Source organism: Scheffersomyces xylosifermentans (genome assembly GCF_036884685.1).
Source record: "Scheffersomyces xylosifermentans strain CBS 12540 chromosome Unknown RJT20scaffold_2, whole genome shotgun sequence".
NCBI lineage: Eukaryota > Fungi > Ascomycota > Pichiomycetes > Serinales > Debaryomycetaceae > Scheffersomyces > Scheffersomyces xylosifermentans.
Genome location: NW_027042940.1, coordinates 1,841,384 through 1,864,246, shown reverse-complemented (window position 1 = coordinate 1,864,246; position 22,863 = coordinate 1,841,384). Strand labels below are relative to the sequence as shown.

The 22,863-nt window shown below is 41.1% G+C and overlaps 9 protein-coding genes across 9 annotated transcripts; 3 read left to right on the top strand and 6 right to left on the bottom strand. All coding sequences in view use genetic code 12, as the record gives it.

Moving 5' to 3' along the window:
- Positions 1 to 578: 578 nt before the first annotated feature.
- On the bottom strand, positions 579 to 2,249 carry RJT20DRAFT_29316 (phosphatidylglycerol phospholipase). The gene has a single exon (XM_064919581.1). It carries the CDS (start codon positions 2,049 to 2,051, stop codon positions 828 to 830), a length of 1,224 nt encoding a protein of 407 aa, XP_064776231.1. The 5' UTR covers positions 2,052 to 2,249; the 3' UTR covers positions 579 to 827.
- Positions 2,250 to 3,745: 1,496 nt separating this feature from the next.
- Positions 3,746 to 5,101, bottom strand: RJT20DRAFT_92701 (NAD(+) diphosphatase; the record flags this gene model as incomplete). The annotated part of the gene is made up of 1 exon (XM_064921449.1): positions 3,746 to 5,101. The coding sequence occupies one exon, from the start codon at positions 5,099 to 5,101 to the stop codon at positions 3,746 to 3,748; it is 1,356 nt and encodes a 451-aa protein (XP_064776230.1).
- A 1,006-nt stretch (positions 5,102 to 6,107) lies between these two features.
- RJT20DRAFT_126108 (ATP-dependent RNA helicase) lies at positions 6,108 to 8,613 on the bottom strand. Its single transcript, XM_064916670.1, has one exon. The coding sequence runs from the start codon at positions 8,314 to 8,316 to the stop codon at positions 6,490 to 6,492; it is 1,827 nt and encodes a 608-aa protein (XP_064776229.1). The 5' UTR covers positions 8,317 to 8,613; the 3' UTR covers positions 6,108 to 6,489.
- Positions 8,614 to 9,568: 955 nt separating this feature from the next.
- On the top strand, positions 9,569 to 11,273 carry RJT20DRAFT_126107 (mitochondrial 37S ribosomal protein mS29). The gene has a single exon (XM_064916669.1). It carries the CDS (start codon positions 9,702 to 9,704, stop codon positions 11,163 to 11,165), a length of 1,464 nt encoding a protein of 487 aa, XP_064776228.1. The 5' UTR covers positions 9,569 to 9,701; the 3' UTR covers positions 11,166 to 11,273.
- On the bottom strand, positions 11,274 to 12,091 carry NIP7 (ribosome biosynthesis protein). Its single transcript, XM_064916668.1, has one exon. It carries the CDS (start codon positions 12,005 to 12,007, stop codon positions 11,462 to 11,464), a length of 546 nt encoding a protein of 181 aa, XP_064776227.1. The 5' UTR covers positions 12,008 to 12,091; the 3' UTR covers positions 11,274 to 11,461.
- A 178-nt stretch (positions 12,092 to 12,269) lies between these two features.
- On the top strand, positions 12,270 to 14,165 carry RJT20DRAFT_126104 (pseudouridine synthase). Its single transcript, XM_064916667.1, has 2 exons — positions 12,270 to 12,641; positions 12,702 to 14,165. The coding sequence occupies exons 1-2, from the start codon at positions 12,358 to 12,360 to the stop codon at positions 14,101 to 14,103; spliced, it is 1,686 nt and encodes a 561-aa protein (XP_064776226.1). The 5' UTR covers positions 12,270 to 12,357; the 3' UTR covers positions 14,104 to 14,165.
- Positions 14,166 to 14,177: 12 nt separating this feature from the next.
- Positions 14,178 to 15,933, bottom strand: HRR25 (serine/threonine protein kinase). Its single transcript, XM_064919580.1, has one exon. The coding sequence runs from the start codon at positions 15,782 to 15,784 to the stop codon at positions 14,555 to 14,557; it is 1,230 nt and encodes a 409-aa protein (XP_064776225.1). The 5' UTR covers positions 15,785 to 15,933; the 3' UTR covers positions 14,178 to 14,554.
- Positions 15,934 to 17,954: 2,021 nt separating this feature from the next.
- On the bottom strand, positions 17,955 to 18,503 carry RJT20DRAFT_2701 (uncharacterized protein; the record flags this gene model as incomplete). Its single annotated transcript, XM_064919465.1, has 1 exon — positions 17,955 to 18,503. One exon carries the CDS (start codon positions 18,501 to 18,503, stop codon positions 17,955 to 17,957), a length of 549 nt encoding a protein of 182 aa, XP_064776224.1.
- Positions 18,504 to 21,872: 3,369 nt separating this feature from the next.
- IPL1 (aurora kinase) lies at positions 21,873 to 22,787 on the top strand (the record flags this gene model as incomplete). Its single annotated transcript, XM_064918740.1, has 1 exon — positions 21,873 to 22,787. One exon carries the CDS (start codon positions 21,873 to 21,875, stop codon positions 22,785 to 22,787), a length of 915 nt encoding a protein of 304 aa, XP_064776223.1.
- Positions 22,788 to 22,863: the final 76 nt, after the last annotated feature.

The window sequence follows — 22,863 nt, the reverse complement described above, 5'->3', positions numbered from 1 at the left end:
TCTCGTAAACGTTAAGTGCAATCTCTAAATAATATTCATAACAACAATAGCCATATCCAGAATTGTATGAGAACATGATCAGAAAAAAAGATGCCCTTATAGTGTCTTGGTGAGAATTCCAGGATGGGTCGAAAATATACAGCAATGGCGCCCTGTGAAGAAAGGACCGATCAGACTACCGACGAAGTAAATATAATTAGACAAAAGTCACATGGTTTGACACCCTTATCTTCTATGATCTATGCCATAATCTTCCGGTTGACACCTGACGTCACATGTTGCTGCTGCTGCTGCTGCATCCACCGAAGCTTGCACCCATCTGCTCGCTAAAATTGATTGCAAAAATTTCGGTGCCCACGCCCAATTTAAGGGTGAATTGTGGATGCTGGAGAACACAGAATTAGGTATACACAACATTTTGTTGCTGGAGGCGTCTGATATTACATGAAATAGTAGTTTGATAAGAGTCAGGGATGTTGGTCCCTGTTAGGGAATCCGAGACTGCATTTGATGTGTTTTTTGCAGTCTATTATGGAGCATGTCATAAGGTTATAATCTACATACAATTTAGGTGTATTCTGCGGGTTAGGGTAGAAGTGACATCCCACAAAATGCTATTCAGTCCGACTCCATTGAAATATATGTTTATACACCAATATGGCTAATTGGCATCAATGAAGCAATAAATATGATAATAAAACCCCCTTGATTACTACAAATACATAGAATATCCATATAGTATTACAAAGTAAAACAGTTGTTCACACGAAAATCTATATTAATCTCATAAAATGCAAACATAATGGCTCGATACCCTCATCCAACTTCTACATAATACCAATCTTTTGACAGAAAGTGAAAACGTAAATAAAGATCGCATTGACTGTTATCTTGGTAACGCGGTTCTCATCAACTGGTAAATCAAACTGGCGCTCTTCATCTGTGACTCTCTTATTACCGGACAACAGCTGGAACCCTTCATACAATAAGTTCAGGAAGTATTGACCGTATGTCAATTTCACAGCCAAATTTCCATCTTCATCGTAGAAGTCTTGAGATGAATTCGTTAATCTCGTAAGTTCGGTGGACTTGTCTGGTTCTGCCGATGCGGACTCGTTGCTCTCTTGTTCCTGTTCCTGTTTGTGCTTGAACATAAGGTCTGGGAAATCAGATATGACTCCATATTCTGGCAAGTTGGCATTACGGCTGACTTTGCATAAGTATTCATATTGTTCAAATGTGTTGATTGTCCATGAGTAAAATTTCAAGTTCTGGATACGAAGCAAAGGAACAAATTTCGTGAGGAATCCAACAGACCATGACAGCAAGTAAAGTAACGAAATTCCAGTAATCTTGAATCTAATTATTCCGCTGTCCTTATCGGCCCTGTCAAGAGAATCAAGGTAAAAATTATAGTTAATATAGTGGACAGAATCTCTCCATGAAACACTAATATGGAAGATGTCAAAAAATTTCCATCCAAATTTATTCGTGTTCGGCTTGGCCTTGTATGCTTTCTGGAAGAATTCGTCCTGATTTATGTACTTGATAAGGTTCAAATCCCAGATTCCAAACTGGATACGATGATACCACCAACTGAGGTCGTCATGGACTTCTAACAAGTCCTTGATGATGTGTTTAACAACTTTGGGAGGGTTTAATCTCTTGATGTCTAACATCAACTTATGTTCGTCGCTGTCCTGCTCGTCTATGTATCTAACAAACCATCTCAACACATCCTTGAATGTCGACAAGGGCTCTCTTCCTTCAATAGTGTATAAGTATTTTAACACATTCTGGTAGCTGGTTTCTGGGATTTTGTAATCGGTTTCTTGCCCTCGAGCATCGACGAAGACACGCTTGGTGCTGAGATCGTGTGATATTATCAACTCCTCATCTTTGGAGAGCCACAAGTCTGTTTCTATCACCGTGCCACCGGCTTCGAAGCACTTTTCGAAGCCAAAAAAAGTATTCTCGGGATATTTACCCTTGAAACCTCTGTGACCAGCAATTACTGGCGATATGCTATCGGAAGACTGTTTCACCGGCATTTCCTCTAATCTAAGGGGCTTGGAACTAAATTGTCGGTAGACAGTCGAGGGATCGTGACGGAATTGGCCAATGAATTTTTTAGTCACTCCAGTACAACTGACGATAGTCCTAGTGGTACTACGGCGACAAACTAGTGAAATTTGGTAAATGTTGCTTGAACGCTACCGAGAAGCGTGTTGGAACATAGGAAAAGAGTCAGTTTAAGTATTTTTGGTGCTACACCTACGCCTCCATGGGGGTACCTTGCTAGACCATTTGCAATATACCTGGTGGTCGTTGTATGCAAAAAAGGACCTTATGCAGCGGGTAGCTCCACGTTTTCTACATGCCGCCATGGTCACGTGTACTATAGGAAGTAAAATTGTCGGGACAAATGAATTCTGTGGTATTACAATATTAATTCGGTTGTTGACGACCCATTAAGGTAACGACGAGGGGGAGAAAACGGATGATGTAGGAAATGTAGGTAATGTAAGTAATGTACGTAATGTACGTAATGGTGCAGACATGGCGGTGTTCAATAACTGCGAACTGTGGTGAGGGTAATGGTTGCTTTGTGGTACGGTACGTACGGTGATGGGACGGACCGAGCAGACAAGAACACAAATACGAACACAGAGAGAGGGTGAGAGGAGATAGAGCGGGAGAAAAGGATAGGAAAATGAGAGGAAAAAATGGCAAAGAGAATGGAAAAGGAGAACGACAAAGAGGCTGAGAGAGAGAGAAAACGAGACAGAGAGAGAGAGAGACAAAAGACATAAAACAACACGAAAGACACAAAAGAGACGACAGAAAAAAAGAGAGCACCAGATGCTCAACAGAACCAGAATATTGTGAAAATTATGTAGAATGACAAAAAGAATGTGGGTGTGTGATGGCGAAAGAGATGTCAATTTAATTGTCGAATTTAGTGGGGGATTTTAGAGCACATTTGTTTCTCCGAGGGGAATATAATGTACAGTGTACAGTACAAAGAATGGGAAACTGCCATAGTTTATTTACTGTGTGTTATTTAGAGTGTGTGTTACTTAGAGTGTGTGTTATTTAGAGGGTGTGTTATTTAGAGTGTGTGTTATTTAGAGTGTAGGACTGACTATGTAATTGTAGGTTTAAACACTTTCGTTTACGGCACTTTCGTTTACGGCACTTGATACGATGTATAAGTTAGAGCTAACGTTTTTATGTCTAGAAATGACTTGGACAAATTTCTTAACTCTACATTCTCTATTCGTAATTCGTTAATTGCATTGCAATGGTGCCAGATCTTTCTCCTTTTGTAAATGTTCAACTTTGTCCATCCTCATCTCCTCTTTTTTCTTTTGGCCTCGTACCACTATTCTCCTCTTTCAAGGTCATTGACCCCACACCAATCAAAAGATCTGACTAGTGAAACCCCCCTTTATCTCTCTATTCCTGGCCTTTGTTATTGTCTGTCGCTTTGGGATGCCGAGCAACGACCCGAGACCATTTAACTTAAATGGAGATCTTGAATGACTCGCTTGATAAGCTTTCCTACATCGCTAAATCTCGTAGTGCTCTACATGCATATTTTGCAACTATTTCTGCTGGAATAACAATGAATAGGTGCTATGTATTATTTCAGGCACGAACCTCAATGTTTGAAATTCCTTGTAGTTCTATCTGCTGCAAAAAGTCTAAATCTGTACAACAACAGTCGTTTCTGGTCCACTCATTACAACTTGCCGCTCTTCTGCTTCTTATGCTCGTGTGCTTGATCTACAACTAGTTTGATCAACAGGAATGCCACAGATTCTGGCATAGGGATCAAGATGTTCTCTGGGTTGAAGTCTTTGATATCTTCAACCTCATCTGGATACACCAATTGTCTAACGAAATCAATATCAAACCATCTAGCGTCCTCCAATTCTTTGTCATGGCCTAAGTGAATATTCTCATTGACACCATTGAATTCTACAACACCCAAGCATCCAATCATCAAGTTACCTGGGAATGGCCATGGCTGTGTCATTACGAGGTTAATCTTAGAACATACAACTCCGGTTTCTTCCCATATTTCACGCTTTGTGGCAACTTCAACAGTTTCTGATGGTTCCATGAATCCGGCCGTACATGCGTACATCCTGGTGGCTGCATGTCTTTTTCCTAAAGACAACAAAACTTTAGTTCTATCTTCATCAGTAATAGCTGTTATAATCACGGCGTCTGTTCTTGGGAATGACACATTGGAAACACTTGCGTTCTTAACTGGACAATCATATTTACCATTTTCACGCTTAGTTACATTAGTACAATACAATTTACCGCCAGCATGGATTGGAATTACCTTTGTTCCGCAGCTTGCACAGAATCTATTCCTTGACAACCAGTCTAAGTACATGCTGCCATGTGAGAATAATGCTGCTTCCTGGTGTGTGAAACTGAGATAGTGCTTTCTGGAGTGAGTGTAGAAGACACCGTTATCTTCTGCAGTAGTAGCAGGATCATTTCCTTCCAATTTATTCAATTCATCATTGTAAAACTTGATTATAACTTCACTAAGTGCTTTGGATTTGGACAAATCTACGGCATAGTATGGGATACCTTGGTATCTTCCTTGGTGATCCAAGTATTTTTCGTCATCTCCAGTTGATGAATCGTCGTCTTCTATTTTTAATCTTTTCAAGTCCAATCCAACACTAGCATCCTCAATTCCTAGGAAAAGGAATGTAGGATTGCCATTATCTCTCAAAGTGATATCATGGGACTTGTTGGCCTCTTTCCAGAATTTTACTGCTTTCTTCCACTCTGGAAGAGAGGACAATCCCTTCTTGATGACCTTGAATTGGTCGCCTTCCTCGTCTTTCAATTGGTTGTCTCCGTTTGTCAAGATGATCAACTTGTTTTCCAAGTTCTTGCTTATCAATGGCTTGGATTGATCAAAGAATATGAATCTAGTGGAAGGATGAGACACACTGTTAGCGATGAAGTCGGAGTCTTCTCTTAAAAATGATACTCTATTAACTACCTCGCTTCCGAAATAGATATCGTTTTGCTGGTCCGTTATGGAAGTGTGGACGCTGTGTGACATTTTGCCTTTGTAGTACTTATCAGCTAGCGACAGTTGGTTGCGACGAATAGATAGAGTCCACTGTATTCTATGAGGGGAGATATTAGCGGGAAACCTGGGACAAATTACCGTTCTGAACAATTGAGTCTGGTTTGAAACTATAGATAGTATTCCCGATCGACCAATATACATAGACTAACAATAACCGCTATGTATATGAATTATCACTAAGATAAAACATTACATTTGATGTCTCCAAGAGAACATTTGACAAGGCAAAAGATATGTAATCCCCAATCTCCACCACGACGGCGCGCGCTTATCCCCACCCCACCAGGAGTTTTGCGTCGGCAAGAGTGGTACTAATTTGGGCAGGTGATTACAAATGGGGAGGAAGCGGTGTGAAACCGGCGTGAAATTTCTGAGTGAAATTTCTGTGTTAAATTTTTTGTGCAAATATCCGCTGGAATTAGTGACGGAAATGAGCATTAGGCGGAGACTGGGATACTGGGGGACACTAGGCACGAAAGAGGTATTTCTTCCGTGAGAAATGAGTTAAAGGAGAGAGGGTTTCAGCTTGGGTGGAAATCAAGCTGGCGGGATTAGATTTGGGAGACCAGTCGTGGAATAGTGGACTTGCTACAGCGGTTGAATCTTGATATTTGAGCGGAAGTGATATGATGGCATATCATGGCATATGACGACAACGATAAATCTTTGTCCCAGTAAAAATGCTCGTGAGAGTATGAAATTCGCACTGGGATAAAATAGCGAGGTGATTTTTTATCTTGCTGCTAATTGTGTAGTGACTTCTTTTCATTACTATCTTTTTGTCTGCCAATTATCTGAAGAAATGGCAGAGAATTCCAGAACTACATATGTTGCTTGATTCGGGGAATCCTAAGGGGGGGGGGGGAAGTTCTTTCAAAAAATACAGCATAAGCCATGGATGATCAAGTCTCCCAAAATAATGCCTCCATTAGCTGCAAAAAAATGTGAAGTTTTTAACAGTATCTACAATATCCATAATAAGTAAATGCTAGAATTCCCCTTGGGAATATACTTGTATTTGCCTCTCCCTCTTGGAGCGGCCTTCTATGCACAAGCTCTCCTAATATATATACATGATGTAATCCAATAAATACAAATCCCTAGAACGGTTGGTTAGTATAATGGTCATACGAATGTTTCGAAAGCCCAGTTATGGCGAAATTGAATCAGCTATCTAAGACGTCTCCTCAATAGTATTTCGGAAGTCTAACGTCTAAAATCTTTTTGTATCATCATTTAAATTTCACCATGTTCTTGCTCTTAATTGAAAATAAACATACCTTTTAAACAATCAATAAAAATTGATCAAATCTCTATAATACAAGTCAATTAAAATTCATTAATAAAGTTCCTGGTGTTTAACCCATAGTTAAGCCTCTTTTGACGGCATTGGGTAATCCCAGAAGCCATGTTTTGTTCTTCCTCTTATCCACAATGAGAATGACTCTTCCTGACTGGTTCATTCTACCTGTTCTTCCGATTCTATGGACTAGGTCCACAGAACTCCGCGGAATATCCATGATGATGACGTTCTTAATTGCAACAAAGTTCATACCTCTTGCAAGCAAATCAGAAGTTACAAGGACCTTGATTTTACTGTTGTCAAGATCGTCCTCAAGCAATACAGCTGGTTTCATAAAAGGACTAAGCTTTTCAGTTCTTTCAGCTGGCTTATCTTCACCAGTGATACCAATTACATCTTGTTCACGATGGCCGTACTTCTTCACCAATGTTTCAACCAAAGCTGAGACACTTTCCTTTTTGTTGACAAAGACAACCACGCGCTTAACATGATCTGCCTCAGTTCCATCTCTCATAATAGCATACAAAGCTTGAGCAAGTGCTCTCGTCTTGGAGCCATTGTAAGGGGAGAGCTCGGCGTCAATGACACTAATCTTAACCTGCTTTGGAAGTTTATGCAATGATGGGGTAACAATATTGATTATAGAATCATCGGCTGGAAAGAGCTTGTTGAGAGTGGCTTGAAAGCTCTTTGGGATAGTTGCAGAACATATTATTAAATCCTTGAGCTTTGCCAATCTAGTAACAACAGGCATTGTTGTTTCAATCCACGATTGATCCATCAACGTATCAGCTTCGTCGAGTACACAGTACTCTACAGCATTGAAGAACCTGTAAGGACGATTGATGTTTTGAAGTTTGGAAAGGGAAGATATCTTTCCTGGTGTAGTAACGAGTACATCTACTCTTCCCTTAAGACACTTGTCAAACAATTTTGTGTGAGGATCTCCGGAACCCCATTTCAAGATATTGAGGTTTAAAGACGACCCTTGATCTGGTAAAGACAAGAATTCTTTAAAATTCGAATGAGATCCTATTTTTTCTACGTCGAACTTGACGTTGTTGGCTCGTTCTAAGGTTGCGTAAACTTGCTCTACCAAATCATGAGTAGGAAGTAAAATAATGGACCTTACAGTCTGAGCTGATTTGGCTGCATCGTATCTCTCTGGCGACTGTTCGTATAATGCGAAATCGTCTTCTTTCAATTTACTGAGCATGCTAGCCAAATAAGCCCACGTCTTACCGGAACCAGTTTCGGCAGCGAGTGTGAAAACCTTGAGTTTTTGCAAGGCATTGAGTTTCTTGAACTCCTCGTTAATTTGATCAGCGGCTGAAGTGGAAACATTCTCCAATTTCTTCCTGTTAACGTTCTTCAAACGAGGTTGATTGATTTTCCTAATAGCAGCCACCTGAATAGGGGATGGTTTGAGTGTCAACTCCTCTTTGTTTTTATACTTTGGCCCCTTCAAGTTGTAAGTGGATTTGATCTCCTCTATCATTGCTGCTCTAACTGTTGGGAAGATTCTCAACTGGTCAAAGGTGGTTATGGAGTCAATTCCCGTAGACGACTTGTCATATACTGCTTTCGAAGGCAGATGCAATTGAGAAAACTTTCCTGACTGGAAAACTTGTTTTCCCGGGCTATCGTTTTTGCTTGTGGTAGCAGGTAATCTTTCAAGTGTATCTTTAGTGAACTTGGATTTCTTAGGAAATCTGGATCCTGATGAGCTAAACTTGTTAGGAGAAGAACGTTTTCTGGCGGATCTTGGAGTAGCAGCGTAGTTTCGTACTGTGAGAGCAGCAAAAACCGGTCTATTAGATGAAATCAACGAGCGACCAAGAAATGGAGTGCTGGAACATAGCGATCTCGCTATTGAATTCATTGCAAATGTTAAAGATTGACAATGCACGTAGTTGTCTTTGGCATGAGTTTTCAACCTTTTCTACCTTTTCTACCTTTTGTACCTTTTGTACCTGTTCTACCTCTTCTGGGTGTACAAGACACCTCTTTTGGACAAAAAGAACTTGCAAAGTGTAGAAATGCTAAAAAAGAAAGATACAGTGTCTATAAAGAAAGAAAAGAAAGAAAAAGGAATAAAAAGACGAAATAAAAAAAGAGAAGAAGAAGAAGAAGAAGAAGAAGAAGAAGAAGAAGAAGAAGAGACGCCGTTAACAAAACGACAATTGAGACAAACAAAAACGCAGGACGAGAAACTCTCAGAAAAAATGCGAAGTGAAAAATTTACAACGAAGAAGTGGAAAATTTGTGTGGGTTGTAACGCGGTGAGGCCTCCAATAAAAATAGTGCACAGTACGTGTACTGTATGAATATTGTACGAGTCAGTGAGAGATGGTAGAGAAGATGAGAGAGGGTGAGACTGAGGTTTGAGTCTTTTTTTTTTGCAGCTATTTATATTTCAGTATGTGTCATTGCTTTTGCTTCTTCGTTTTCGTTTTCGTCTTCTTCTTCTTGTTTTTCAGTTAGTTATAGTTTCTTCCTAATACTGGGTAACCGTAGTGCGTGCACCTCATATTTCATATTGCAATGATAGAACTGTTTTATTGAGGTTATTGTTCATTTTTCATGATAATATCATTTTGATGCAAAATATTTCAAATATCCGTACACAAAATATCCAAACACTGTGTGTTAGACAACAATTCTATATGAAAACACTCTCCATTCTTTTCTATCGTAGAATTTGACTGAGCAATATATACTGTCGCTGTTACCTCCTACAACCGTATTAACTTCTTCCTTTCTACAAAGACATACTCCATCTCACTTGAACATACTATGCTAGTTAAGAATATCAATTCCCATACATATATACATTCATACATAAACCACACATAGACTTTGCTTCTCTTTTTTTTGCAACTAGATCTAAACACTACACATAAAAAACCACATACTTCACCTCCCGTACAACTATCAAATCACTACATATAAACCACCACCTCCATAAACTTTACTTCACATCTTTTGCAACTACCTAACACTAACACACCACCCATCCAACCTGAACATATGAGCCCAGTCGTGCGGTTACCATAATTATTTCGGTGCTTTCAACTGAAAAATTTTGATTTTTCTCCCGTCCTTAACTATGGTAGTGCACGGTTCAAACAGCATTATAGTGAGAGAGTTCTTCAGTGGTTTGGTTAAAGATCTGGTTAAAGGTGTTGCAGATTGTTGTAAAAAAGTGTGTTTTGTCTAGCAGTAGCAAGCAAGGTTTGTTTTAGGGAATACTAGGTACTCACTAAAATGTTGAGATTGGCTTCAAACTTGGTGAAAAAGGCACCGGCCAATGTAGTTTCCGCTAGATGCTTGTCGTCTACTACCATAGTACAAGCCAAAGCTAAGAGTAATGCTGGAGCAAAACCGGTAAAGAAAAAGGTCACATTTGACCCTAAGAAGTTCCAGCAACCTCAGACAAAGGTGAAAAAGAGTGGTATGACCCATTTGGAGTTCCACGACGCTGTCCGTAGTATGAACTTCGACAAGTTGGCGGTAGACCTTAACTCATTTGAAATCGACAACTTGACTGTTGAAGCATTAAGTGAACCAGCCAAGGTCGTCAAGTACGACGAGAAAACTAGTGAAAAATTGAACTACTTGGGCTCCTTCAAGAAGTTCCAACATCATGAATTGTTCCAGAGGCCAGTTTCTTTGGTTTCCCATAACACTGTTAACTTAAATGAACAGTTCATTTCGAAGTTGGATGGTCCAAGTAAGGACAACAGAGTATGCCTTGTAGGAGAGAGGGGTTCTGGTAAATCCACCTTGGTGACACAGGCCAAGGCTCTTGCATTGAACAAATACAATCAAGATGTTATTCTCTTGCATATCGATCTAGCAGAGTCTTTGACCAACGGAACAAGCAGTTACATATATAATGCTAGAACCAAGAAGCTTCAACAGCCTATGTTCACGAAGAGATGGATCTATAAGGTTCTTCAAGCCAATCAAGACATATTCAAGAAGTTGACTTTAACTCAAGATGTTTCTTTCCAAAACAAGAGAGTTGACCATCACTTAAAGAAGGGAGAAAACACATTGTACGACTTCTTATCTCTTAACATCGATTTCGGCAAACAACAACCAACAACTGCATTCTCATTCTTTGTAAATGAATTATTGCATCACTCACAGAATGTCCCAGTGATATTCTCTGTCGACAACATCAACACTATTGTAGACTTTCCAGTTACCAAGTACCGTCACACTGACTTCACTCCAGTTCATTTGTCTGAGTTAGAAATCGGTGATTTCATCTTGAAGGTCGCTGGTGGAGAAACAAACTTTGCCAAGGGTGGTGTTCTTTTGTCGAAGACTGGCGTTCTTGGTCACCACCAGAAGACCTTGTCTATTGCATTGGGCCTCGAGGAGCACAACCCGTACTTGAACAAGAAGTTTTTTGATCTCAACGTTGCCAATACCTTATTAGCAAACGGTGGCATTAAGCCGCTCATTGTTGAAAACTTAAATAAGGATGAGACGAGAGAGTTGATGGAGTTCTGGAGAGAATCTGGAGTTTTGTACGTCAAAGATTACTACACCAAAGAATCTACTAAGACTATTGAAGGTTCAAGTGAAGACAAGCCTGTCAAGCAAAAGGAGGAACATTTTGATCCTGAATTACAATTCAACAGAATGGTCAACAACTTGTACACTGTATCTACTGGTAACCCACATTATTTGTTAAAGGCTAGTTCCATCTCTTTCTAATGAGCAGGGGACACACACCTTTGGCAGGAATACTTATTATGTAAATAGAACACATCACGTATATAATATACAAGCACATATTAATCGATATTTAGAAGAAGTCACCACATATCCTAAGATGATACTGTAGTTCACTAGGACTATCCGACCTACAACTTCTCCTTCTACCAGTTCGTCTTTCGAATTTATATTGTTCGTAAAGTAAGGTCTAAAAATACAAGTATATACTTAAAATGCAAAAGATTTGACAATCTGATTAAGAAGAAGTAAAGTTCATGAAGCAATCTTGATTTCGCTTAGGTGAACAAAGTGTCTTCTTCTCTCAAGTACTCTCCAATATCACCTTGTCTGAATGCTACGATTTGAGTAGGCTGTAAGTTTCTAGCCTCGTTGGTAGATTTGGCACTGACTCCGAATCCTAATGGGACTTCGCTCATGGAGTACACTATCACACCGGCATGTTCTGGGATGTCATCGGACATTCTACCTACGTGAGCTTTCAACACATGGTTACCGTACAAGAATGGCATCTCACCGTTTTGCTTGATCCAAACCTTGAATTTGGCGTATTGGGCGAGGTATGGCAATGCTGTGATATGCAATCTGAATTTTCCAGTTTTGGTGAACTTACCGAAGCAAGTTCCGAGCGACATCAACTGCTGTCTGGACACCGAAGTGGCGTACTTGGCTATTTGTTCGGAGACGTAGTAGACTCTGTCTTTCTGGAGACGGAACACATGAGGATTGGTAGGGTTATCTATGAGGAATGAGATATTTCTTCCGATATAGTTAGCCAATTTTTCGAACACAATTTTGGTTTCTTCTTCTGTCAACGATCTCATGGCCGTTTTCTCTTCTTTACTACTATACTTTCTACCTACAACAAACCTATACCAAAACCACTTGTTTCTTCCAAATCTATTGAAATATTTCACTACCCAAAAAGACTAACAAAATCCAGAGACTGAAAATTATCTTTTTTTTCATGAGATGCACTATCACATGACTCTGATCACATGATGAGATGAGCCAATGCGTTGCAACCGGCCAAATCCAGAAATGCTGAAAAAAAAATTAGTGAGAAACTGAGAACGGCTGGAGGAAGTTGGTGGTACGAGGAACCAGTAGGACGCCAGGGAATAGGAACGAGAAAGGGAATTTTCTTTTGTAGACGAACTTTTTGTAGATAGAAATGTCGGAACCATCCAGTAACCAAAACGAATTGGCCAGTTCTACTGTGCCCGTGGAAGAAAATCACCCTCAGGCCGAACCTATTGCTTCTGAACCTGCTAGTAACAGTACCGCAGCTAGTGGTGCATTGGCCTATGATGATCAGGTGGATGACTCGGTTTACAAACGAGATCAAAAAAGCAAGTGGACTCGTGCTCGCAAGGCCGACTGGCGTGACGACGACAACAAGAGATCCAAAAGGGACGACGCTGCGGAAAGACGTCGCAAGAAGGTCTATGAGGAGAAGTAGGTATGTTTTTTTGCACCAATGGTGAAATTGCAGTTTTGACTAACGTATGTTTCTAGTGACACTTACACCCCGCCATTGGACGAGAATGGAATCCCAGTACCAAAGTCTGACAGAAGACCTAAGCGTAAGGTAGCTGTAATGATCGGATATTGTGGTACGGGTTATAATGGTATGCAATTGCAAAACGATCCAAAGATCCCAACGATAGAACGTGATTTGTACACTGCTTTTGCAGAAGCTGGAGCGGTGTCTCCAGAAAACGCCGGCGATATCAAGAAATCAGGCTTCATGAGAGCTGCTAGAACCGATAAGGGTGTCCACGCCGCCGGTAACGTAATTTCGCTTAAGTTAATCATTGAAGATGCTGATATTATGGAGAAAATCAATGCTAAATTGCCTGATCAGATCAGAGTATGGGGTATTCAAAGAGTTACAAAGTCCTTCGACTGTCGTAAAATGTGCTCCTCTAGGGTTTACGAGTACTTATTACCTACTTACTCATTTCTTCCTCCAAAGCCAAAGACGGTTTTAAGTGATTTGATTTTAAAGAAGCGCACAGAAGAGCCAGGTGTGCTCAGAGAGGACAAAGAAGGTGACGACTGGTGGATTGAGACAAGAAAGGCTATTTTAGCAGAAGGTGATTTCACCGAGGAAGCGCTTGATGAAATCCAAGCTCGCTTGCAGGACGATTCAGCTTCTAATAAGACATATGATGAAGATGGACACATTACTGAATTTGGTAAAATTCAAAGAACCATCAAAAACATCGAAAACAAACGTAGACGTGCTTACAATGTTAGCACCGAAAGACTCGAACTGTTCCGTGAAGCTATGAAGCAATATGAAGGTACTCACAATTTCCACAACTTCACCATCGGCAAGGCATTCAAAGATCCTTCATCGAATAGATTCATGAAGTCTACTAGTGTTTCTGACCCATTTGTAATTGAAGGAACCGAGTGGGTCTCTATTAAGATTCATGGACAGTCGTTTATGCTTCATCAAATCAGAAAGATGATCGCCATGGCCGTTCTTATTGTCCGTACTGGATGTCCTTTAACCCGTATTAGCGACTGTTTCACTTCAACTAAGATCAATATACCTAAGGCACCAGCTTTAGGTTTACTATTGGAAAACCCAGTGTACGAAGCTTACAATCAAACATTGCAAAAATTGGAGTATGATCCAATTGACTTCGACAAGTACGAGTCGGAGATGGATAAGTTTAAGATGAAATATATCTACGATAAGATTTATGCTGAAGAGAGCAAGGAGAATGTATTCTATGGTTTCTTTGGCTTCATAGATACCTTTAAATTGGCTAAGAACGATGAGGACTCGAGACCAGATGGTACTCACATCTTTGATTTCTTGGGTGCTTCATCAACTGTGAGTTCCACTACAGCCAAGGAAGAAACTCCATCGGTTGCTGCAAAGGCCACTGATAACGCAGATTAGATAGAATCAGTTTATACTGTAAATTTACAATAGAGCAATATAACAGAAGTGAATTGGTACAATCTACTAAGCTTTTTTTCTAACTATGAATGGGACTATATTAAATTATGTTAAACTAACAATACAATGCTTTGGACTTGAATCGAGCCCTTAGTTAACCATATTTGGAAAAATGGTACTACAGCACTCTGCTAGCATATTCTGTTTATTAGAATTAGTGCTTTTCAAGTAATTTGTAATTGTGACAGGTGTGAACAAAAACAATTATGCATAAACAATCTTTCCATGTTACTATGTGTTCCCATAAGCTTAACGTCTGATTATGGAACAAATACCTTTCCTTCTAACCAATGAGGAATCTGTAGGTAGAACTAGAGAAAAGATTTAAGATTAGACCCTGACAAGAAAACCGGACAACAAGAAGAGGGAGAAGTATATAGATCTATGAGATTCAGAGCCATGCTGGATTTCCTGTTTGCTGCTCTGAAGCAACGACCTTTGGTTTATCTTGGTCATAAGGAGAGCCATTGGTACGGCCGTAGTTCTGGTAGTTAGCACTCTGATTGAGTGCGTCCTGTGGAACCTGCTGCTGTATTTGTTGTTGTTGTAATGCTAATGCTCTCTTCTGCTGTAATCCTATGCGTTGTTGAGGAGTAAGCTCCTGTTGTGGTTGTTGTGGTGTGGCTTGCTGTGGTGGTGGTGCTATTTGTGGTTGGGTTTGTGTTTGTGGTAACTGAGCAGACTGTTGCTGATCTTCGCCTTCAGTCTTTCCTTGAGTTCTCTGTTTTTCTTGTTGGAACTTGTATAAAGTCCAATCAAACACATAATCGTAGCGGTAGTTCTCTCTCTTGAACAAATCGCGGAACAACTTACGCAAGTAAGGGTAGTCCGGCTTGTCGTCGAAACGAAGAGTCTTGATGTAGTTCATGTAATCTAAGAACTCAGAGGGTAAGCCCTTTGTTAAGATGTTATTTGGTGTGGTCATCTTCTTCTCCATGATGCGGTCGTATTTCTGTCTCTTGGTAGCAGCCTTCAATCCTTGCCATGGCAACGAGCCGCGGCAAAAATATATCAAAACGTAACCCAAAGACTCCAAATCATCTCTTCTGGATTGCTCGATACCCAAATGGGTATTCACGGAAGCATATCTGGCTGTACCTGTTAAGTTCTTGTTCTCGCGGTAAGGGATGTGCAAGTGAGTTCTTGGATCACGATACTTCTTGGCCAAACCGAAATCGATAACATTAACTTGCGATCCTCGTCTGCCAATACCCATAAGGAAGTTATCAGGCTTGATATCTCTGTGAATGAAACAACGGGCGTGTATGTATTCGATACGGCAGATCAACTGATCGGCCAACAATAAAACCGTCTTGTAAGTGAACTTACGGTTACAGTAGTTGAACAAGTCTTCTAATGAGGGACCCAACAAATCGATCACCATAGCGTTGTAATCGCATTCAGTTCCGTACCATCTGACAAATGGAATACCGACACCTCCACTGAGGGCTTTGTATACCTTAGCTTCATATTCTAACTGGGGATGTTTGGCCTTGGTGTTTTCTAACTTGATGGCCACCTCTTCACCGGAGATGATGTTTGTACCCAAGTAGATATCACCAAAGGATCCGGAACCGATCTTACGACCGATGCGGTACTTCTTACCGACTCTCAAGTCCATAGTGGAAGAGTTCAATGCTGTGGATGTGGAAATAGGTTGTCTGAAACGACGACCTTCAAGTGAGTGCTAGACGCTGAACTATAATGGCAAGCGGCAAGGGTAAAAGAGTGATCCTGCGACGGTAGATGAGTGCGGAGCGGTTGTTGTGATGACTAGAAGCTGTTTCTGGCGACTGCCGACGGGATCAAGCGTGGGAAGTATATGGTTGGTAAGAAGAAGCCAATACAACACACAGTAAAACGATGGGCGCTTAACTTTGATTTTTTCCTACGGCGGTTGGTGATTGTTTTGTAGAAAATGGAAGTGGAAATTAGTGAGAAAGTGAGTTTTGTGTGCGAGGAAGTGCGGAACGGGGGGAGAAAACCAGGTGAGAAGAAGGAAAAGAGGGAGTGGGAGAGGAGGGAGAGGGAGAGTCACAGAGAGAGACAGGGAGACACAGGGAGTGAGGGAGACACAGGGAGTGAGGGTGACACAGGGAGAGACGCAATGAGAGACACAGGCCACAGGGAGAGACACAGAATGATTAGTGAGATTAGGTTACTATTTCTGCGTGCGACTTGGCGATGAGTGGGGGTAGAATATGAGTAAAATAACGAAAAAATGAGGAAATTGAGGGAAAAAAAGTCAAGGGATTCCAAGATTTAGTGCTGCGATTTACTATACAAAAGTCAAAAGTGAGGCAGCGTAGTGAGAGTTGAGGATAGGGAGGCAGCCAGGGAGGACACACGATAAGACCGAGTGGCAGTGTCAACGTTAAGAGGCAGTAGAGGATGAGTAATGCGGCAGGAAGATGGAACAGTGGACTGTTTCTTCAAGGGATTGAGTGGTTTAATGGGTTCACTATGCTCAGCAAGCCTTCTAGAAGCCGGATAAGCTGCAAAATGAGGATTTCTGGTAGAAATGGACAAAATAACCGGGAAGGTGGTGGCTTCCTTTGGTCATATCACCAGGCTCGCAATACGGGGCTCTTTGGTCGAGGCAAGTCTCAGTAGAAAATTCAGTTATCGGAAACAAATAGACAAAGCAAAAAAAAAGATCTGATGATGCCAGCAGTGTCATTAAAAATGGGAGAAATAAGATCAGTTTAGGGGGCGATTGGTCAGAATAGAATAGAGAAGCAACATGCGACATTTATCCATTTCCCGCTGGAACTGAAAACATTTCTTTTTCCTGATAGTGAGACAGCGACAGGAGGATTCTGGCCCTGGAATTTCCTATCTTGTGATTTGGGGATGAGTCGAGTCGTCACGTGCTGGATGCTTTTACAAGCTGATTTGGAATTTTGCTTAGTTATTAATTGCTGTTGTCATTCTCGCTTTGATTATTAGTGATATTTATTATTAGATCAACAACTACTTGAAACCATGAATATTATCTTGGTGCCACAGCAAACATCTTGATCAGGAAAACGAGGAGGCAAGCATCGCTGGATCACGTGACCCGGAATTGGGGACCGGGACTAGGGACGAGATGGGGTATGACCTATCTTTCATGGTAGCTACTCGATCTTATTGTTATTGACATGGCACAACGACACGTATCAGACAGATGTCGTCTCCTTGGCGACGACGCAAGGGTACTAGCTCGCGGCAAGCAAAGGGAGGGACAATCAACCGGCCTTATGAGGCGGTTGCCAGCGATGTTGATGTCACGTGTGCCATGTCGCACATACAAACAAGGCGAGCATGACACCAAAACAAAGCGTGCATTGTGGAGGAGTGTGAGTGTAGCCAAAGATCGTCACAAGGGCCCAAAAAGACAAAGCAAATAGACCACAGGGAGTGTATCGTCTGCAGCTGCATACGTAAGCAAACTTTCATGTGTTTTGTTTTTGTATTATTAGCTGATGTTAGCACAGGGAGAGAGTTGGTAATGTGATTTTACAGTTTGTGTTGTTTACATTGTTACAAAGTCTTGATATGAAGAGATATCAACTTGTATTATACTTGGCTACAGACTTGACCAGTCAACATTATAAATAGCGATTGTTAGTAATATTATAGATAGAAATTTATTAGTTATTAGTATATTAGTTAAGCAATCAGTAGCAGAAAATGTACACGAGCTGTGCGTGAACCACATACAAAAATAAATAGCCTGGCATGCACAAGCGTTGCAACACAAAGCCTAGACTTTACAGCTATTCAATTGGTAATGAGGTCCAAACCGTCTAGTTCTTGGAAGTGGTGGTTGGCTTTCTGAACTTGTTCAAGATTCTCTTGAAGATGTCGTTCTTCTTAGCAGCCTTCTCGACCTTGGCAGAGGAATTCTTGACTTCGGCCTTGGCCTTTGTAACCTTGTCTTCTTCCTTAACTGGCTCTTCAGCAGCATCCTTAACGTCGGCTTCGGCATCCTTAGCCTCACCTTCAATAGGTGCTGTTTCGTCCTTGACGGCGTTCTCAGCCTCAGTGATTTCGGCATCAGCGGTTTCAGCAACTTCGTCTTTGACGGCTTCTGGTTCGACAGCTGGGAGAGCTTCAGCATCGGCCTCAACGGTCTTGTCGGCGGCAGTAAGTGGTTCCTCTACGGTCTTCTCAGCGGTTTCAGCCTCACCCTCAATTTCTGCAGGTGCGCCATCGACGGCTGGAGTAACATCCTCAGCAGCGTGTTTGGTAGCGGCTTCTTCCTTCTTAGTAACTTCTCCGGACTTTGGCAAGTCCTCCTTAGAGTCGGTCAAGAAGATCTTGGAAGCTCTCTTTACTTTATCTTTGATACCCATTGTGGTGTGTAGTGTGTAGTTATTGGTGATGGAAAGAAAGTGTACAAAAAATCACTAACTGTAAAATGTGCGACAACAAAAGTTTATATATGGCGGGGGTGACTAAATATATATAGACAAAGAAATATCAACTGACGATAGAGACACGGGCAATTGACTATGTAGAAAATAACACACCGGAAATAAATCCTCTCCAGCAGGCGCAGCCCATTTTATAGTAAAATGTGGCAAGATATACAACCAAATTCTGACAGAGGAACCTCTCTACAGCAGAACATAATCGAAACCTAAAACAAGGATGAATCACGAAAACAGTAAAATTAAAAATTACAATAATAACAAAGCACAGCAATAGAAAATGCCAAAAAAATAAAACTAAAATGGTAAGCATTGTAAAAAAGTGAATGATAAAAATGGAAGTATGAGTGACAATTTATCCGGATTGAGGGTAGGTTAAGGTTTCAGGCTCACCCCAGAGCTGATACGGAGTAGTTGACGACAGAGAAGAAGATGTTGTTATTAGAGTGTTGATGGAGAAGGTAGGGAGGGGGGTTGTTTCGTCTCAGTAATTCTAAACACGATAGACGTGTTGAAACCGTTTGGCTACTAAGGCAATGGGCTACACAAATACACGAAAGGGTTTATTATGCCTTAGCAAATAGAGGCGATGGGAAGAGGTGCGATGATTAGCGTGATTTTAACAATAATAAGGAATTTGTCAGTTTTTTTAGTTCTCACGTCGTGGGGTCGCTCCTTCGGTATGAAGTCATAGCTGGAGTTCATTCTACCAAGACCATTGACGCGACTAGGGCGCCACCATGTCATTACTCAACTGGTAACTTCCTCTCACCCACTAGGGATGGATTGTGCCTAGAGTCTTCTCGTCTGCTATTATTATACCATTATTTTTTATATACATTATCCATAATTACATGCAAAATCTGAGGGAATGAACCGAAAGATCCTACCGTGTTCCGGCTAGTTACTACCCAAGGTGTCGTCAATTACAAAAGAGGCACCCCAGGAGGTAAAACGGGTCCCATCGCGAAGATACCAGTTTTCCAGAGGAATATGTGGATATGGGCCGAAACGGGAGAAATTACAATAGTCAATTTGTGGGACCGGATGTTTATAATGTGGTGGCTGAACCGAAAAAAGTCAATTTATCACCGATATCTTTTCTCGTCTAGACGACCACAATCGTAGATGCAGCGGTTGAGGAGAGGTACCCAGTGATATGGTTGTAATTTGGTTGTCTACGAGTACCCGTAAATCCGTCCTTCCGATAGGAGCTGTCATCTAATTGGGACGTTAAGCGTCTTGACCCGCATTTCGTTCAGGTGATCATTCGTTACAGTTCTCCTCTTTGTACAAAGGAAGTGGTTTTACTGAACACAGGTACCATTCAGGGACATATTAATGCAACAAGATTGGTATGCATTGGTCCTGTACTTCGCAACCTGGCCTGATGTGGAAATGCTATTGGTCATCACCCACTGGTGCTGCAGCTATGTAGCTCCATCCCCATTGCATGGTGTTATCTGTATTCTCTGAGTAAGCACTGGCGTTGTTACTATATTGGGAGATGATGACTATTTGAGCCGCCCAGTACCTCAACCTATTGTGAGTATTTTTTCAGCCGTGTCATCCGTCAAATGAAAAGACAAAGGAACGTCGTGCACTTGAACTCAGGGAATGGTCTGGTACTGCACCTGCCTGAAATTGGTATTTGTGCAGATCCATAATCTGGTAAACGGCATATGTGAAAAGAAGCTCGACATTTTTATGCAATGTCGTAGTAGTAGTCACGGGAACATGGAGACAGCATGAACGTCGAAGGTCTTGGAACCTGTAGGTTTTGGCTAAAAATGCCGAATACACAATAAGAAGGCTACTACTACACAGCTAACTGTAGATACATTAGAAGGCGCCCAGGAGATGGGGGTCTAGATCGATGGTTCCGCTTGTGCGTTTTGTTGCTTTGGGGCGTTGGAGTACTACCAAAAGGACAATTTCCAAAGATCATTGCATTGCGGAACGGCTTTTCAACATGGAAAATAGCCTAGAATGCCGTAATTATTTATAATTGTGTGTAGGAAGGAACCCTTTCCGGTTAATAAGTAGATATAAATGGACGGGCCAGAGATGTCAGTTTAGGTTTGTATGTTGACGGAATTTGAAGATTTATGAAGATTTAAGGGACTGGTATTTTGGGGGGTCTTGTCTAGCCAGTAAGCTCACGTGATTAGATTGGTAGATTTTGTTAAAGTGCTGCGGTACTGGTGTAAATATAAGTACCATTGGACAAGGTGTATTTCCAAATACTTGTCAATCCCAGATATTCAATCGCTAGTAGATGGTCTTCTGATGCAACTTTCAATAATACAACAATAAACAATTCCTCTCCAAGGCCTTAATTTTGTCCTAACGGACATTTGCAACTTGCAACTGTTGCAACATTCGCCACCGTGCACGACCTCATAACATCACCCTTTCGAGTATTTTAAGCAGCGATGGAACTTGGCCCGAATAGGAAAGGAAACATTTACTGTGCGGTTACCAACTGTTTCATTATAATGGGACCTATCTTTACTTACCCCAAGCTGAATTATATCATCAGGACTATTGGATTGCACCATATTACTCGTATCTACCGATCGTTCACCTTGGCAGATTTCACACTGCCCCCAAATTTCATTTCTCTCCCTCTTCCTCTCCCTCTCCATCTTCCATTGTTCTTCTTTACTGCAAAATCCCCAGTCGTGCCACTCCCAAAACATAAACAAAAACATACACTGTCATTTTATATCACTATAATTCTTACAACCAAAAGAAAGACAAGGGATAAGATTGAATAAGATTCTTTTCTTATCGATTAAGTTGTGTTCTATCATGCCAGGATCAGCGTCATTATCATCGACGTCTGCGGCGAATGTAACTTCGTCGGTGTCGTCTTCTTCTTCGTCTTCTTATTCTACATCGTCGCATCAACTTAAGAGAATAGAATCAAGACTTGAGTCGCTCTCAGCATCGCTATCCAAATCGTCGTCTCTCTTCAACAAACATGAATTGAGTGCCAAATTCAGCGGATCCTCTGCTTCAGCATCAGTGTCGGTATCGACAGCTCCCACATCATTGAATATGTCAGCATCAACACCAAATAAACTGTCAGCGTCTCAGATGAATTCTACAAGTAATGATCCTCACGGGACTTATACTCGGAAACCTCTTACTAAAGTAACCCTCAACACAATCGATAGCTTATCCAAGATATCAAAACCCAAATTGAAACCCAGACAGAAATCGTTGTATCCGCCCCACCAGGTTCAGCAAAGCATACCAACCACCAAAGTGCTGCCTCGTCCTGGGATGCCAAGATCAACCTCAACTCCATGCTTACCAGCAGCAACATTCCCTACCACGCCAGGTGTGAACAAACCATCGTCCAATCTTTCGTTACAGGATTTCGAATTGGGACGTATTTTGGGTAAGGGAAAATTAGGTAAAGTCTACTGTGCCAAGCACAAGCAATCAGGATATATTGTAGCGCTAAAGGTAATGTCCAAAGCGGACTTGGTCGAGCTCAAATTGGAAAAGAATTTCCGTCGTGAAATCGAAATACAGACTAATTTGATCCATTCAAAAATCTCCCGCTTGTATGGTTTCTTCCATGACCATAAAAATGTCTATCTTATACTCGAATATTCTATCAACGGTGAATTGTATCAGCATCTAAAAGAGCAAAAGAGGTTCAACAACGTAACCGCTCTGCATTATATATACCAAGTTGCTCTTGCATTGAATTACTTACATTCTAAAAATATCATTCATAGGGATATCAAGCCTGAAAACATCCTTCTTTCGCTCAATAATTCAATAAAATTGAGTGACTTCGGTTGGTCCGTGAAGCAGAATGCCACCCAAAAGAAAAGACTAACTATCTGTGGTACACTTGACTATCTTCCTCCTGAGATGATAGAGTCACAAGAGCACGATTACAACGTTGACATATGGTCACTTGGAATTCTTTGCTATGAATTTTTGGTTGGAAAACCTCCATTCGAAGAAATTGATAAGAATGCTACTTACAAGCGTATTGCTAAGGTGGACTTACGTATTCCCGATTATGTGGATGCTGATGCCAAAGATTTCATTATAAAGTTGTTACAAAAGAATCCACGAACAAGGATGTCTTTGCAGGGTGTATTCAATCATCCCTGGATCGTGAAAAATAGGCCATCATGGCCAACTCCGGAACAGCTGGTCAGGACGATCAGTATGTAGCATAGTTATAGAATATAGAATGTAATATAATAGATGAAAATGTCGTCACCTTCGAAATTAATCTAGCCGTTCTAGC